The sequence below is a fragment of the Aulonocara stuartgranti genome, assembly GCF_965226115.1.
Source record: "Aulonocara stuartgranti genome assembly, chromosome: 19".
Lineage (NCBI taxonomy): Eukaryota > Metazoa > Chordata > Actinopteri > Cichliformes > Cichlidae > Aulonocara > Aulonocara stuartgranti.
This window is the reverse complement of record NC_138955.1, coordinates 19,654,519-19,671,952: the sequence shown is the minus strand read 5'-3', so window position 1 is coordinate 19,671,952 and position 17,434 is coordinate 19,654,519. Positions and strand designations below refer to the sequence as shown.

General features: G+C 41.5%; 1 protein-coding gene across 5 annotated transcripts in view; it reads left to right on the top strand.

The window, feature by feature from the left end:
• Positions 1 to 13,246: 13,246 nt before the first annotated feature.
• ralgapa2 (Ral GTPase activating protein catalytic subunit alpha 2) overlaps positions 13,247 to 17,434 on the top strand; it is a 97,924-nt gene continuing 93,736 nt past the window's right edge. For 2 of the 5 annotated variants that reach the window (XM_082515334.1, XM_082515336.1), the window contains exon 1: positions 13,248 to 13,730. In XM_082515334.1, coding sequence (XP_082371460.1) covers positions 13,625 to 13,730 — 106 coding nt within the window. In that variant the 5' untranslated portion in view covers positions 13,248 to 13,624. Of the gene's footprint in view, positions 13,731 to 17,434 lie in introns of all 5 variants that reach the window. The other 3 variants (XM_082515335.1, XM_082515338.1, XM_082515337.1) reach the window with 2 other exon arrangements.

Here is a 17,434-nt window from a genome sequence, read left to right as displayed (position 1 = left end):
AGGAGACAATATCATTACCACATATTTGCTGTCAAGGGTCTGCAAAGAATGGTGCTGTCTTGGGCCTCAGTGATCTAACAACCTCACACAGGGCTCCAGAATTACCCACTCCTGGCTGGGGGAAGTCAAACACTACCAGTTAGAGAGGGGAGTGAACAAAAGAGAGGTACCCACTCTCTCTCTCTCTCTCTCTCCTGTTCCTCGCTCCCTCTCTCGCGGCGATAGAAGGGGACACACCTCCTCTGCGCCAAACGGAGGATGCTATTCTCCCCACGCCTCGGTAGAAATATATGTTTGGCTCAAGTGCGGGATGATATGAGACCGCATTGGTGGATGTGGACGGGTAGTGTGTATGACAGTCTGTCATTTCAGATAAAGAGACAAATTGTAATCTCTGTGGTGTACTATTAGTGTTGGATGAGTAGCTCATAATTACCAGCACTTGTATCAAGTTTTTGTTTTTTGTTTGATTTTGCTCGATGCGACCTCTGAATTTAACCCAGTGTATGTCAGGTGATGATAGGCAGAGCGTTTCCACAGTGTTGGGGGATAACATAAGTTACATAGGTACCAAAATGAAGTGAATTTTTGAAAGTTTCAAAAAGGGGAAAAAAATGAAATCCCAGTTACATCAGGGTATATTTTCTCTTGTCATGGCGTCAATAACAGTGTATAAATTAAGTTTTCAGCGTCTTTTCAATTGGTCATCTGATTTGCCCGCCTCTTGTCTGGCAGGAAATCAACAGCACTGCTCTAAGCACCTGTGTCCAGTCATCCAGACACCAAGGCGGGCGGTGGCGTTGTCTAACAAGAACCCCTTTTACTGCCGGATATTCAACACCAGCGTCCGCATTCAGAAAAGGGCACTAACGTTGCTGCAGTGCAAATTCTGTCAGCCTCAAAGGAAACATTTATAGCCAGGAGGGGACTGTTGTTGCCCGGTGTAGAAATCTCAAATGCAAACATTAGATATTACATTTTTAACAGCTCATCTAGTAATCTGTAACTCATTAAAGTACCAGTTACTTTTCTGTTTCCCCTCTTAACATATCACTTTGTGACAGGGCGCTCGGCATTTAAAAGGGTTCGTGCAGATATGTCTGAAGAAAATAACTTCAGAATGGACAAACAATCCCTTTCATGAAAACTGCTATTCAGACTTTGTAACAATGTCTCTCTCATAAGACAAATAGAACTGCTATCATTTCTGTTGACAGCGAGCAGACCAACAGTTTATGCATACTGAGTGACAAAGCCATCTATTTTCTTTCCGGAAAAACAGGCAATACACACTCTGGCAATTGAACCACAAATGAGGAGTGAAAAATTCAAACTTCCTCTGCCATCCACCATCATTTATACAAGTCATAGAAATATTTGATTGCTCTTGCATATCTCCTCGCGCTTAAGGAGGCAGCCAACCAATACACGGCCACGTAAACAAAGTCTGGGGCTTCTATATGAGCCTATCATTTAGGAATCCAAGCAAATCAAGCTTGCAAACAATCAGCAGAGAGGGGAAAAGGCTTCTTGTTCCTGTGCTTTGAAGGTGTAAACAGAGACCCTTATTTAAGGTAAGATTAGCTGTGCATCCTTGATACACCTCTGCACTGAAACAAGGCAAGAGTCCTTGATTTTTCACAACAATGGGGGCCAGCTCTTGAGAAAGACACATTCATATTCATGAATTAAGCATCTATAGTGATAAATTATAAGCATGCCGCTACCGCGAGAGGTGGAATGATAGAAACCATTTGAATACTATAATCATGTGGAGTATTCATGCTAGTTACCAAAGTACCAAAGTATATGTATTTCACTTTTTTGAAGTGTGCACCATGGACAGGGTGGGATTTCTCAATAATTAAGTTTGATTAAGAGTAGTGCTCTTAACGTAGGATGGAGAGAAGCAAACGCCAACAAAGATGAAAAAAAAAACCCCTCCTTGTTGTTGTGCAGTCGTATCAGTTGAAGACTTTTCCTTCCCTGTGTGGCTACATTCACCTTATTCAATGGTGAACTGCACAGGAAGCTTAGTACAGCTAAGAATTTAATTAATGCCGTCTTCTCGCATTCACCATTCTGCAAGCGATATCCAAGATCATGCATCAGTCAGATGTGGTATCTGACATGATATTAAATTTGAACATTTACACCTTACAAACAGAGAGCACTCAAAGACATGAGCTGATAGGATGGCGTGATAACGTTTTGAAATCATTGCCACTAAATTAACCTGATTCTAATAGGATCTGAGGTAGATAACATGGAAAATTACTGTTTTCTTTTCAAGGCAATATACAAAATGGAAGCGCTACAAATTGATTTCTATTTCCTTCCTAGATGCCCTCCCCCATCCACACATTTTCATAATTTGAGATGAGGCGATATGGCATTAATATTCCCTATCTTATCTTGTCACATCCTGAAATTGTTGGAGAGGATATGATTAGCTGAACAATAGCATGAGAAATGCACTTTATGAAGGCTATCCAGGTTTTTATGACAGAGGGTGGAGAGGTGGAGAATGGGCCAGGAAGCAGACACGATGGCAGTCAAATGCCCTCGTTCCTGGATCTTGATTTGTCGCAGCAGGCATTCAGAAGAGCCCAGGAATCGACGGTACATGCATGCCCACCGGTGTTGGCCATTCAGACGCGATTAGCATTTTATTATTGTTTATGGGCCATTTAGGAAGCAGGAAGACAGCCCCGAGCCAACGTTGCAAGGAGGGCTCCAAAGCACAGTGTTTTGGACTGGTTAAATGCACCATTAAGCCTTTTAAAATGAGCTCCACCCGTCAGAGACTAAAAACAAACGTGGCTTTCTGGCTATCAATGGGCACCACTTAGAGGAAACAATGCCCTGTTGAGGCCCACCAGTTTCCTCATCAATGAACATCAAAGATGAATGAGCCCTGGCTGACAGCTTTGTTTTGACTCTGATAGCCACAAAGCCCTGCTCAATATCATCCTGGTCCTGCTCCTCTGGGCTGCCCTAACAGGTGCGACCCATCCTCTCAATGCACCATTTGACAAGGCTGCGGATGGGCAGGGGGTGGCGGGGGGCTTTGGTCCACATCCTCCTTAATCCATGCTACTATAAAAACACTTTGAAAAACAAACGTTTGTTTGGCCAAAGTCAAAGCCCTGGAGCCTGGGGCTCATCCGTCTGTCTGCCCAGGCTTTCTCCCCTTTATTCCTGCCAGTTTTTGTCAGAGCTTCAACTCTTCCCCGCTCATTTGGACAGGACATTAAACAAGACCCAAGAGGATCTGATTCCCAGCCATTTCCCACAAGAGGAATACATACAGTTACAACAGCCAATTGTTTGGATTATGATAACAGTAGCTCGAGATAAAGAAAGAGCAGAAAAGGCGGGTCTGGGGGGGATCTCACAGATGAAAACATGGTGTTAAGAAAAAAACAACTGCCTGTATCGAAAGATGCCGAATGAACAAACCCGATTATCGGTCACGTTATTCTTTAGATGCAAAGCGTTTCGAGACAGCTAATTTCCATGCTCGCCCTTTTCTGCTTTTCACAGTAAGAAATGTGTTTTTCCGCCAGTGATAGGCTCCCACTACTTGGTGGGGAGATTAGAGCTCCTCCACTCAGGGACACAGAAAGGCCTTCAGCCTGGCAGAGAGTGAGGGGGAGAGCCAATGTTGAGCATTTTAATCTAGAGTCACAAAGATAAGATGCAATGGCAGATCAATATGTGCTCTATGGTGGCAGCTCCCTGAGAACTTGTCTCTCTTCCTGTGTACTAAGAAGACTTTACCCTGTGTGCCCCATGGCTTCATTTCTCCACAGACCAGCTATCTGCAGTAACTGTCTCTCAGTGACATCTCACACCGGGGCATGTTTAACCCGTGACACCACGCAAAACAGACGGTGAATATCTAAATAGGATCGCCTGTGAAATTTGCCATGATAAATCTCTCCAGGAATCATCCAGTTTGAATATTTGATATGGCATCTATCCTTGGCTAGCTCAGGGGGCGAGGCAGGAACGATAAGGGATATTCAGAGGAGCGATTAGATAAAAGAAAGCTAAATTCTTTTTCGATTGTGGGAGATGCATAGCTATGGTATTTGCACTCTGCCGTGTCTGTGTGACTGAAGTAAAGTGTATAGGTAGCATTCAGGATGTCATTTTTACTTAATTTGCTCTCCTTTGCATCATTGTGGCATTCCATCATTCCAGCACCATCAGATGAGCTGTGAGTAGTGAGGCATCATAGAAAAGATAAAAATGAAAATTCTTCTGTGCTATTGAGAATCTTTGCAATAAAAACTGAAACACCTTGAACTCCTTTAATTTTCAGCTAGATAAACAGCTCCCACAGCATGCCATTATGCTTTAAAGAGACACAAAACTCTCATTCGCGTGCACTCATACTGACATCATTAGCACACACAAGTGGGTTACGATTCGTCTCTTTCATGTCGGTTTCCAGCAGCCCACATCCTTCGGCGTCGACCCCCGTCCTTCACGTTTTCAGCACCGTGACATCCGACACGACTGCGTCCTAAACAGAATCGGATCATTAAAGGAGAAAACCTGAGGCATTGTCATGTTTGTTTGTTTTCATCCTTGGCAGCAGTTCAGATACAGCAAAGGCTCGGAGCCAGACTTGGCCCTCGCTGCAAAAAAGAAACACGATGAACCAAATCTGCATTTGTGAGCGCAAAACATGTACTGTAAATGACAACCGCTGTGCTTCGGGCAAAGGGTGGATGCTGCAAGTCGGCAGTGTGTGTGTGCTCGCGAAGATGTGTGAGCGTTTGAATGTGACAGCAGACCTCGCTAAGGACTAGCAATCACTCCATTCAGCATCTGCTGCCACACAGCTCATATTGTCATTCCCCAGTTTAAAGGAACCTTGAGCGGCTTCAAAGATCTTTTCAAAGCCTTAATCCTAATAGGTCGCGGTTTGTTCTGTCACATCAAAAGGGGGAGAGAGGAGGTAGGGGGAATAATGCATCGGGGCTGGCAGAGATTCTTAAGGGTGGAAGATTGGCAGAGGATTTGCAGTGCGGGGAGGACAGAAATCTGAAATATCGGACACAGAATGCCTGCTGTAATAGATATGAAATAGGTCTTCTCAACAGCATGAAAGGCTGACATTTCCAGAAAGTTTGTCATGAGAAGGCCCTTTTATTCCCCTTCGTCTATCTGCGTTTGTACTGCCACCATGTCCATAATGGAAATTCGCAAGTGTCACTCTAACAGGTTATAGAATAAGATTGGACATTTAAGATTTTTTTTCCACCTCTTCCCTTTTTTATTCAGTGTTTAGAATTTTCTGTGAGAGACCAATTGAGTCCAAGCCGTTTTAGAAAAATGACTTCTGCATGGCACTCCAGTCAGAAATCCACCTCCGGCACTTGTTTTCTGACCCGGTTTTACAGCGAGCTGGAAAAAATACGCCCTCGAAATAGTTTTTAAACCGTTTTCTTGGATTATAATATCTCCATGTTATGCAATATGATATATATATATATATATATATATATATCTGGCAAATTTCATTGGAGAAATTTGTGGAATGACTAAGCCTATTTGATGAGCAGATAAAATGCTTCTGTGACGATAAAGTTCAGATCAAGTCTGCCAAAGCATATAGTGGGTGTGAGACGTGCTAGACCATAAGTGTCACTTATGTGTTTACTCCTCACCTCTCTGACACTTTATCAGCTCTGATGGTGTCTCTCATGCATTTCACCTGATCGACTAAGCAGACAAAGAGATGTGGTCCAGTGTTTCAACAGTGCACAAGTGTCCAGCTAATTAGGTGCTCATGGGAACCCGGGCATTGATTTTCTGTCAGCATGTCTGCCCCCGAAAAAGAAACAGGGGCTGTTTGTCTTTTCAAACGATGCACCGTGCACAATTGATAACAGCGATAAAACGGGTCAGGGGTGTAGCATAAGCAAACCTGGACACACTATACCCGTGGGAACCCACATATATATATATTTATATATAATGATGCGGTTTAATTGTACGGCTTTGTATGGGAAATGGGTAGGCTGCGAGTAGCTGGAAGTAAACAAAGTTTGTTGGGGATGGAAATGGACTGAGTTGTCTGACAAAAACATATCTTTTCAGCTCTGCAAAGGCGTGAAATCCCTCTTGTGCTTGTTATTTCACACTCCTGTGGCTTCAACTTGGGCCAGCAGTGACACAGTAAACAAACAAACACATGCGTTCTTGCAAACACACACCACAGTATTCTAAAGAGAAGGGATTTCGGCAGAGAACTTACTAATGACCTCACATTTTCAGGCTTCTCACTCATGGAGAATATCCTGGAATACCTACTGACAATTTTTACATTATTCCAATACAGCACAGCTCTAGCATTAAAAAAGAGCTATTTTTCTAGAATAGCAAAATAACCAAGGATGCTGCCTATCCCTCACATTCTCTCTGAGATTGGAAACACGGCTCAGCTGAGCACACAGAGCACTGCCATGTATACTGTAAATAATGGTTTCAGTATCACACTGGACAGTGTGCCAGCCACCTGCTGATCCAACCACACACAGGTAGAGCCAGCCCGGGTGCCGCGGGGCTGTAGACATGGGCATTCAATCTGCCAGCAAACTAATCAGTGAAAAGGATGACCTCCAAGCTTATCAGAAGGGGTCATGGATGTAGGTGGAGGAGGCAGCAGTAGGAGAGAAGGGATGTTTTGCACAGCCACAGCAGGGTGACACCGGCCGCAGAATGGGAAAATTCTCAAATCTCAGTGTAGGAGGTTAGAAGAGCGCAACCCTTGAGGAGGTGAGGGAAGCTTGGCTGCCTACCACCCACACATTACCTGAACATGTCAGAGTCCTGTGCCAACACCTTCAGCCCAACGATGATATCATGAATGCCAGGTTCACTTGCTTCGCAATGGATATCTGGCAGCCACTATATTATTGGCACTGGGCATTTGTGGGTGTAAACTCTGTATCACGATAAAGAGCAGCGTATACCATGAGTGTGAGAGTTTGATAAATAAATCTTGCCAGAATTAATGGGCATTGCCTTGCGTCGCACGTCTTGTACTGCAGATGCTCGAGTACTGCATTGTCTCTGAAGCACTAAACCCTGTTAAAAAAACAAAAAAAAACAATTCAATTCACTAGATAAACGCCCATCTTTGAAATGCAAGGACGTTTGCCTTTAAATTGAAGAATGTTCTTTTGCCTTGGCACAGAGATGCACACCGCTGAATCGAAGCATTATTTCAGCTCCTTAACCGATCACCGCTGGAAACAATTCTGTATCAGCATTTAAAGGTACAAGGCTGTAATTCAGAAGGTAATTTCACATCTTAACAGAATCCAATTAAAAGCATGGACATTTCAATTAAACCTCCCCCCGGCTTGTCGCTACAGTGTCACAGCATAAGTGAAATTGGAATCAGATTACGGAAAGAATCTGAAGAAGTGTTTTTCAGCGCAATAAGGATCACGCATTGCTGATAGAGACCCCTGTCATGCATACTGCAGGAAAAAAATAGCCCTTCTTTGCTAACATTAGTCATTTAATTCTCCCTCGTTATTAATTTCACAGCAGATTACCTGAGAAGATACAAAATGCTGTCAGCAAAGAGTTTTAATTAAGTATGGGGTATGTTGCTAAGAGTACCTTATGTGAAACTGCTGCCTTATAATGCTCTTGTTTTAATTACTTCAGAGTGCCCCCTCATTAACCTCTGTGGAGATGTGCTCCAAACTGCTGGCTGAATTACACACACTGCACTCCGAAATTGCTTATATCCACATACAGATACTTGTATTAATATTTATATTACCAGAAATGATACGACTGTTTCCAGTTCTTAAAAAAAGAACTTTTTTTTTTCAATTTCAAAGTAAAAGAAAAAAACAGAAGCATTAGGAAATCTGTGCTTTGAACTTCCAGCTGTGAGATAACCTTGGTGGCTAAGGGCACCATGACGACCCCTGGTGGGAGGTGTAATTTCAGATTAAAAGCCTGCATTTTTGCCTTATTAAAAAGAGAGGGAGAGAGAGAGAAAAAAGTCAACATATAGTATGTGAGTTTTCTATACAGCACGTCTAACAGTGAGCCTGAAAATGTATTTAATTGAAATAAATATTTCAGAATTATCTCTGCTGTTCTGCATGTAATAATTACAACAAAGCGTTAAAAAAAGAAAAAGGAAGGTAAAATATGGATAGTCCCTTTCTGAGGTGCTGCATTGAACCAAACAAAGATTGCTTTTGTTTTATCATTTTATTGCTCCGTGGCGCGTCTCTGTCAGGCAGCTGTGGGTGGTCGCTCAGCCTGAAAATGTGGGTCGCTGTGGACGTTTCCCTTTTGATCCTTTTCATCCTGAAGTTTCTGAATGGTCTGATATAGATTTCAAACATTACTCCAAAAGTGGGCTCCTGTTCAAAATATGCGGATGCACCACTGTCCACCCTCACACCTTAATGTGGTTTAACAGGATACATTAGCTTTTAATGGCACTTAATTGTACAAAAAGGAAATCCATAACCACATAAGGAGAAAAGTCAAGTATTTCCAAGCTCTTTATAAGAACAATTTAGAGCAGACAAGTGCTTTTCAAACCTTGGATTGGAATCAGTCCGACAGTCTGGCCATGAGAGCGGTGGTGCGCATTTGTAAGCCTACAGTGCCACCATTTGGTCGTGTTGGGGAGCGTCACTTGCCAATCTTAAAATAACAAATTATGTTTGGTTATGCATCAAAAGTCCTGTTTAAAAAAAAGAAGAAATAATTAAACAACAATCTTACAGTTGCCACAGTAAGAGTTTTAACTCTGCACTGAACCAGTTTTCAGGAAACAGTGGCTCTGCGGAGGGCTTCAAACTCTGCCTCAGCGTCGGGTATATGATTTCAAACATGAGCTGGACCCGAACTCCTTCCAGGTGCCAAATTAGAGAGGAAAAGATCCAGTCCCATTGTTAGTGTTGATAGATTATCGTAGGTCCGTGCCATCTTAGATAACGAGCAATAACCTGCTCTTCAAGAACAGGGGAGGTTTGCCAAGAAGGAATGGTGATTACAGTCAATTAAGACTGATGACAAAGCACCAATAATAACCCAGTGTGTGTGTGAGCATGTGTGAGCTTGTTTTATTCACTCATTCTTCCAAACTACCCTGTTTTGTGTAATCAACATCTGTTGTGACAGGCACCCTCCTCCTTTCTCAGAATGGCCCACTTCAGATAATGAGTGTCATACCAAACTGCAGGGCGAAGGCTGATTTTACTCCTCTTTTTACTCCTCCTCTTTGGCCTCTGCTCTCACTACCCTCTGTTTTCCTCTCTATCATTCAAGACATCCATTATTGGGAACCTTGAAAACGAGAGACAAATGCTTTCACAGCATTGTCAGTGGTGGATATGTGGGGGTGACAGAAGAACAGAGTGCAGTCTTGTTTTCTTTAATGAAAGCGATGCTTCACCGTTGACTAAATTTCTTGTTAATGTCTTTATTTTACATTCACAATTTTGTTTTTTGGTATTCAGACAAAACATGAGAACTTGTGAGATTTTTCCTACAGATTATTCTGTTATTGCCATTTAAATGGATTCTGTCAGTCTTATCTGCACCGATGCACCTGCATCTGCAGACCTATGGCTATGAAGCATATTTACTCCTTGGGAAAAGAAAGAAATCCAGATCTGCAGCCTTTGCAGCTCAGCAGGTTTGTTTGCTTCAGTGGTTTAGGCGCCATCTTCTGGTAAAATAGGTCAACTCCAAGAACCTAGGATGGATGGTTGTGAGGACAATAATTAGAAAACAAAAAAATAGTATTACATAACGTCATAAAGGATCTTTCCATATTTAAAAAAGTTTCCACCTGACCCCTCAGAATCACATAAAATTAAGCCATTTGAATTTTAAACGCATACTATGAGCATTTCCTGAGTTACAGCCTCTCAGTCCACCTCATTCACCTTTTTCTACAGAAAGTTTGAGCAAAGCTTGTACAACCAAATCTTTATGAAAGTCCACAAGTTGGTAAATATTCATAGCACAAATTTTACATGGCTTCATTAAATACACTACACATTGTTCTAGAATATTTGCAGATCCTAAGGTGGGAAGTGCCCCATGATTTTTCATATGTAGCGGTGGCACGGTAGTTGTATAAACCTTTATTTTTTCACATAAGGCTAAAAAGATTTTAAGCCTGCAGTCGGATCTGTGTTTTTAATCAGTTACTAAGAAGTGTAAGTAAAATCATTTTAGGTCAGAATTGCTTACAAAATGAGACAGATTGGTTCAGACAAGTAAAAGTGTGAAACTGCACTGAATGTCACTTTAGTGGGTTGATTAATAAATCTATCCATGTTCTTCAAACTTAATATTTATCTCAGAACGATGTTCTGAAAAACATAAAACCTAGTAGTGTCATGAGTACAGTGAACTCTTTTTAAGGTATCATAACCGTGAGAGTACTTAAAACTACAGAAAAGCTTTGCTGTTTTGAAACTACCTTGTATTCTTATATTAATTCATCAAAACCTCCAGTTTAAAGTGTCAAGTGGCAGCAGCTGGAATGAGCAGTGAAGCTGTTATACTTTCATTCTCTTTTTAAGTGTCACCATAGCAGGGTGTGAATATCAAAAAATGCAAGTCCTTTTAATCTGAAAGTTGGGTTCCACGGTTCATTTTTAACTTCACTCTAAAAATTAGTGCATTCGGCTCTGAGAGTTTGCAGGAAGACATGAAATATTTTGAATACACCCTCTGACGTGTTCCCAGGCTTCCAACTACAGTGAGATAAAGTGCAGGCTTGTGTCTGCTTTTATACATATACAGCAGAGGAAATAATTAATATTAATGATCATTTACCAAGAGGCAGCCAAGAAACCTAAATGACTTAAAGTTCCTCCTGAGATGTGTGCGAACCTGGTGACCAACTACAGCAAAGGTCTCACCAAGGGTTTCTCCACCGCGCACTAAATGATGACTTCCTTGAGGATCAAATATTTATTTCACTTGGTGTAATGTGTTAAACCGAATTTAATTTAATGTGTTTTTTTCCGGACTTTTGGTTGATATTCTGTCTCCTTCCAAAAAGTGAAACTACCAGACAAAATGAGAAGCTGTAAAAAATGAACGACTGAGTGAACTGGGATCTACGTGCAGAGAAGCCAAAGAAAAAGCAAGATTAAGACCTAAAAAGAAGAAACCAATATATAGCGGGCCAAGGAGCAGCATGGATGAAAGTGATGTTCAGTGCCGAATGACAAATCTGCAGTGTGAAACATTTAAAGACGACTACCTGAACAAATTTTCTGGCTAATGGGGTTGCATATCAGGTAAAGTACCGGGCGGCATGACCATCATTAACTCAGCACTATTCACACAGGATCACACTTGCATGTTGGGCATTTTTCTCATCTGACAGAAAGTAGGTTTGGTGATAATGAAGCCATTTTTCAGGATCATAATGCATCTTGCTGCAGAGCAAAGAGTGCTCAAAAAGGCAGCTAATATCAACTTCGTGCCATGGGCAGCAAACAGTCTGGATCCAAGTCTGATTGAAAATTTATGGTGGAAATTGAAAAAGTAAATTTCCATAGTGAGCATCCATGCTGGAAAGCTGATCTGCCAGCCGCTATTTGGGAAGGCTGGTTGAGAGAGCAGGTTGATACAGAATATTGCTTTTCATTAGTGAAATCCATCCATGCCTCAGAAAAATCAGGTCGTTATGAAAGCCACAGGAGATGCAATAAATTATTAATTTTGGTGTTTTTGTAGATTACGCCATCATTTTCCCCTCAACATCGAGTGTTTCCATTTCTACTTTATCTGGAAAAAATATAGCGTTAATTAAAATAATTCCATTTAATTTATTTGAGGCATGTTTGGCTGTTAGACAAAGAAGAAAAGCAATAAGAGTGAAGGTTGAAATGATGCTACTGAGACCTGCTAAGATGTTTGATTTGAAGATGGTGGAGCTGACAAAAAGACGAGTGTTAAGGTTTTTATTGAGTGTGACCAGGATGGAGAAGATTAGAAATGGCTACGTCAGAGGAGTGGTTCAGGTTGAGCACTTTGGGAACAAAGTTGGAGAGGCGAGGTGAGATGATTAGGACATGTGCAGAGGTGGGATAGAGCATATACTGGACACAGTGGACAAAGGATGCTGAAGATGGAGCTGGTCGGCGGGAGGAAAAGAGGAAGACCTCAGAGAAGATTTATGGACGTAGTGAAGGCGGACATGCAGAGGGCTGGTGTGACAGAGAAGGATGGAGCCAGGTGATTCCCTGTGATGATCCCTAAAGGGAGCAGTTGTGTCATAATTGTGATTTGTTTATGTCCTTCAAAAAGTGGTGATTTCATTTGTCAGTTACCCTTAGTTTTGATATTACTTTCATTTATTTTATTAATATGTGTGAACATACGCACCGTGTCCCTCTCTAGCTTTAGTGTTAGAGACTAAAAGGGAAAGCATTCTGTACATTCTTTCAAATCTTATTTTAGTTAGTGTTTCAAGAGCATATTATTTTAGTTTGTTTTTGTTTGTTTGGGTTTGTTTTTCAACCCAATTATACTTTTATACTTCAATTCACTAATTATACTTCACTCACCTGATGACCTTGTGTTGGACAAAATGGGCAATCACTACTTTATCTTTAATTTTCATGAAACAAATTCTAATTTGCAAGCACATTTCTGTTTGTTGTTGTTGTTGTTGTTGTTATGCCAAAAGGTGATTTATGAAACAGGATTTATGACTGGGGTCATATATAAAAAATAAAGAAATTACCTCTTTTACAATTATCTTTATGAGTCTGAGTTATTGTACCTACAAAAAAAAATCAGAACTGTGACATTATCCTTGTTACAATTTCCTCTTGGTTCGATCTCTTGTAAAACACATTTTTAATTTGAATGACATTAAAATAAAGAATAAACTTTCTTTCTGTTCTTTCTGTTTAAAAATGTCTTAATATCATTCATGAAAGACACGTTGAACATAGGCCAACAAGTCATTTACAACAGTTTAAATACAGACAATCATTTTGGGGAAAATATGGAAATCACTTTTTCTTATCAGTGTATATAGTATCATGAATATCCATCCACTGCTCCTCTACTGTAGTGTTTTACCTTAGACACCAGAGGGCGCTTGGGAGCTATATCAACCCCCTTTTATCAAAATAAAGAGGTATACAGTCTCACAGTCCCATTTTTAAACTAAAGCTTGCTGCCAATACTCAAACTTTTAGACAGGACAGTGCACTCAAGCCCACTACTATCAGTTTCTGAAATTAAAGTAGACAAACTCCTCCGTGGTGCTTTGAAAAGTCTGTTCTTAACCTAGAAAACTGAAATGAGTAACCTTACTTCTAGCAGGGACGGAGAGTAAAGCTGAAGGTGCAAGGTGTAAAAGACATAAACACGGAGGCGTATTCATGAGGTCTAACCACGCCTCCGTTAGACTGCGCTTCCGTGTTTACACACCCACAAAAATACTAGACTCCAGCGGCCGTCGGGCGGCTGTTTACCGAGCAAGCAGAGTAGCAGTGAGGAAAGTGACAGCCACACGGGAGGCTCGGTGTATGGTGAAAGACAGGTGATTTCAGCTTCCACGGTCGCATTTTAAAGCGTAATGTTCACTCGAAGGGGGCATGGAGACGTCAAGAAATCTACACAGAAAGTTCTGGACCCAAAGAAGGATGTGTTTACCCGGTTCAAACACCTCCGGACTCTGTTAGGTGAGTGAAATGTCACCGGGGAGCTGGATGCTGCATCGTCGAGGCTTAGCTAAGTGGAGCTAGCTAGCTGGCACCAGCCGACTGCTAACGTCAAACAAGGCGTCAGGTCAGCTGGCTGCTTAGTGCGAGTCCAGCCGGCTGACCTGTAACATGCATCTGCATTATGCCGGTACCCTCTGCTGTTTGAAGTCTTTGTTCATTTAAAATATGAGACAAATCGCACTGTGATGAGGCATGGATGCTAGCTAATACAAGCTAGCTCCCCTGCGGCTACCTAGCCAGCCAATAATGCTAACTGATGCAGGGAAACAGATGCCGAGAACAGGCTTTGCTGCTCTTCGGTCCTGTGCCATCATTATAGTGTTAAACACGTAACTGAAGCTTCGTCATTCAGCATCGATTCGCACAGGTTGAAGTCTCTGTTTGGACTTTTGGAGAGAAGACAGGGCTTTCTTACTGCAGGTTACCTTCCCGAGTTTCAGTCAACTTGCCTCTACCTTTTTTTGAGAAATTTGACATGATATTGACATAAACGTGTTACACAAGAGCAGTCATTTATTTTAATCCACTGGACAAGGAAGTGCAGAATTTATGAGGCTCATAAAACTGTTGTCTTCTTGCGCTGCGTTAATAAAAAAGAGACACGACTATGTTCTGCAGTCACCTGACTTGTGTTGTCCATACGAGCTGTTAAACGGTCTGAGTTTGCACGGCTTATTCCATTGATAAACTGTAATAATGACAAGTGAATGCTGAATCTACACTGATTTAAGCAGAACCGATGACGTGCAAGTTGTACATTTTATCATGCCGAATCATATCAAAGACAAAATAAATGCAGTGCTGGAATTTGAAGGCACCATCATCCTTTTTATAAATGAAGAGCGCATCCATTGGCTGAAAAATATATGTGATAGGCTAATATCTGGTGATATGTCACTGGTGTATTATTGGTTTCTCGTATTTGGAACTCAAACGTTGTATTAGAGGCCAGGAGGTCAAATGTTACAGTCGCCTCCCATCAGAACTCTGTTGACAACATCATGAATGCTGTACTATATCTTGTGCTCTTCTGTTATTCTCCGTGCTTTGTCAGTAATCGAGGTCAGTGTGGAGAGGAACAAAGAGATCTGGAGAAAAACTGCAATCTGCTCACTCTGAGTGCAATAAATCATGTCTTTCAGAAATATCATTCAAAGTAGGTCATGTATGTGTATTTCTTGACGTGGACCACACAGAGGTGAACATCTAGGCAGTTAATTTTCTCTTGTTTTTATTTGATGATTAATGGTTATATCCCCAGAGTAGCTGGAAAACAGATGCAGTAAACACAGTTTCTTCTCTTGTTTTCATTTAGATTTTATTTTATTTATTTTTTTACATAAAGCTTTGAAAAATATTGGAAACCTTTTTACATATTGTCCCAAAATACACACGATGACTGATTTGGGTAAGTTTTAGTTACAGTAAACACTAATTGCTTTTAGTTAGAGCACTTTTAGAGCTTCTAAAGTTTGGTATGTCTGTGGTGGCAGTGAAATTCAGAGGAAAGTCCGAGCACGTTTGCCATGTTTAGAGTTTAAACCATCGGTTCATTGACACGTGCCTGCTTGTAACCTTTTCATATAGTGACTTGTTATCCAATTTATTGATCCTCAGTACTGCAGCAGGATTGTAATAGCCACTGTCAGCCTAACAGTTGTAGCTTGAGCAAAGCTGTGGGAAGTTGATATGGTTGAAGTTTTTTTGCTATCATAGCAAACTTTCAATGTCAAGACTAGTACAGCCAAGGTGGAGGTCAGCACAGTGCTCTGCCTGCCATCTGTGTTTTTCTTTCCCTCATGTGCCGCTAAAGATAAGGCTGGTCTGTTTGTCCAGCAGCTGATAGTTGGGCCGACGTTGCAATCTCCCCCAAATTCCCAGATTACACCGAGCTTGCAGTTCAGGAAGGATTTCCTCCTGGTTCTGCTGGTTCCTGTGTGGCAGGAAGCTTGATGAGAGATGGGGGTGAGGTGGAGGACAGGGCAGGACAGGGACTTGGATAGAGCTGACCTTCTTTCACCAATCACGCTGTTTTATCTTTTTGAAATATTTAAATGTTATTATTCATAACACTAGCAAGAGAAGACATTTCCAGAGGCGGCAGGCTGGAACAGCTTCTGGTGGGAGGAAATTTAATATGTAGCTTCTTGTTAAACTTTACAACCTGTATGTCAAGCATCCACAGCTGGGGTTTACCACACTTATTTACTATGTTCCAAGGAGAAGATACCATTAAGGCACAGTTTGTTTTTTAATGACTCTTATGTTTTCAGTAATCCTTTAATTTCTGCACAGAAGTTTTCAACCTGCTCGTCTTCTCTCAAGGTCATTGTCTATTAAGTTATCCAAAATTTGACCTCTTTATGTCATTGCCACACCAACACCAGAAATTTGGTAAACAGGCTTGTTAAATCAGTGGTACTATCAGCAGTATTGTACTTGAAAGGACAATCTGTGGTCTGGGCTATTTTCAGAGTGGCCCTCTATTGGTTTTCTGCTCACTGAGCCGATCTGTGGGATAGAGTGTGAAAGCTGCTGCATGTTAATTTGCTGGTCATGCCTGGCTGCATTTGGCTGAGGTTGTTAATTACAGGAGCCCAGCAAAACCACCTGATCACTCACTGCTTCACACACTTGTGGCACCAACCGCTTTTCCTTTGACTTCTCTCTGTGCGAAGTCTTTCTCATCCTCGGCCCCCACCTGCTGAGCTCGCTGTGCATCCCAGTGCTCCAGGTTGTTCATAGTGACCTGGAGTATGATGATGAAAGTGTAGGAAATCCTTCATTGACATGAATGTAAACAACAGTGTTTGTCTGGAGGAATACCCATTGTATCCCCGGGGCAGTATTTCTTTTTTAGTGCCAAGTCAGCTATAAACGAGTCACGCTGCTGCATTTGAAGCTCGTAAATGTTTAACTCAAAGCTTTTCGTTTGTGAGGACTTGAGACCGGGTGCCTTGGTTGAAGGAGTAAATTAGCTGTTGTTTCTTTACTTTTCAGCTGGTGTAAACAGGCTCAGCTGGAATCTGCTTGTGAACTGCACTGGAACAAGTGTTGCCAGTGATAACACTCAGGTGTGTTTGTTGTAGGTCTTGGTATTTTTAAGTTTGCAACCAAAGGTAAACCTGGGGAAAAAATGAAGCTCTGTACTCATCGTTCACAAAAAATGAAAATGGTGTCATTACACTCTGCCTTTCTTCGTGTGCTGTTGTGTGGGTCGGGGTCAACTGAAAGTGCTGCTGTTAGAGGAGGAAATCACAAGTTGAAGCACCAGGGGGGAACAATGAGCACAACACTGGAAGTGCTCTCAAGAAGGTCCTCTGTGTGGCTGAAGTAAAGGCTGAGATCACTTGACTTCTGATTCTGCCCCATTTGTACAACACTCAGGTTAGACTTGTGAACAAGTCCAGCCTCTTACCATCTTTTATCCCACACTGCGTAGGCAGGATATCAACACTTAAAAAGTGTAGTGCAGTTCAATGCAAGTGTCATATTAAACTGTCCTTTCAGGATTTTATTAACCTTTCACAGTCTTGAGTTTTGTTTCTTATTTTCATGCTATCACCAACTAAACTTGTATCCGAGTCATCATGGATGATTAAAGCTTTTTGACACTAATTGGCATAAGTGGACTCTTTAATGTTACAAGTAAAATAAATCTG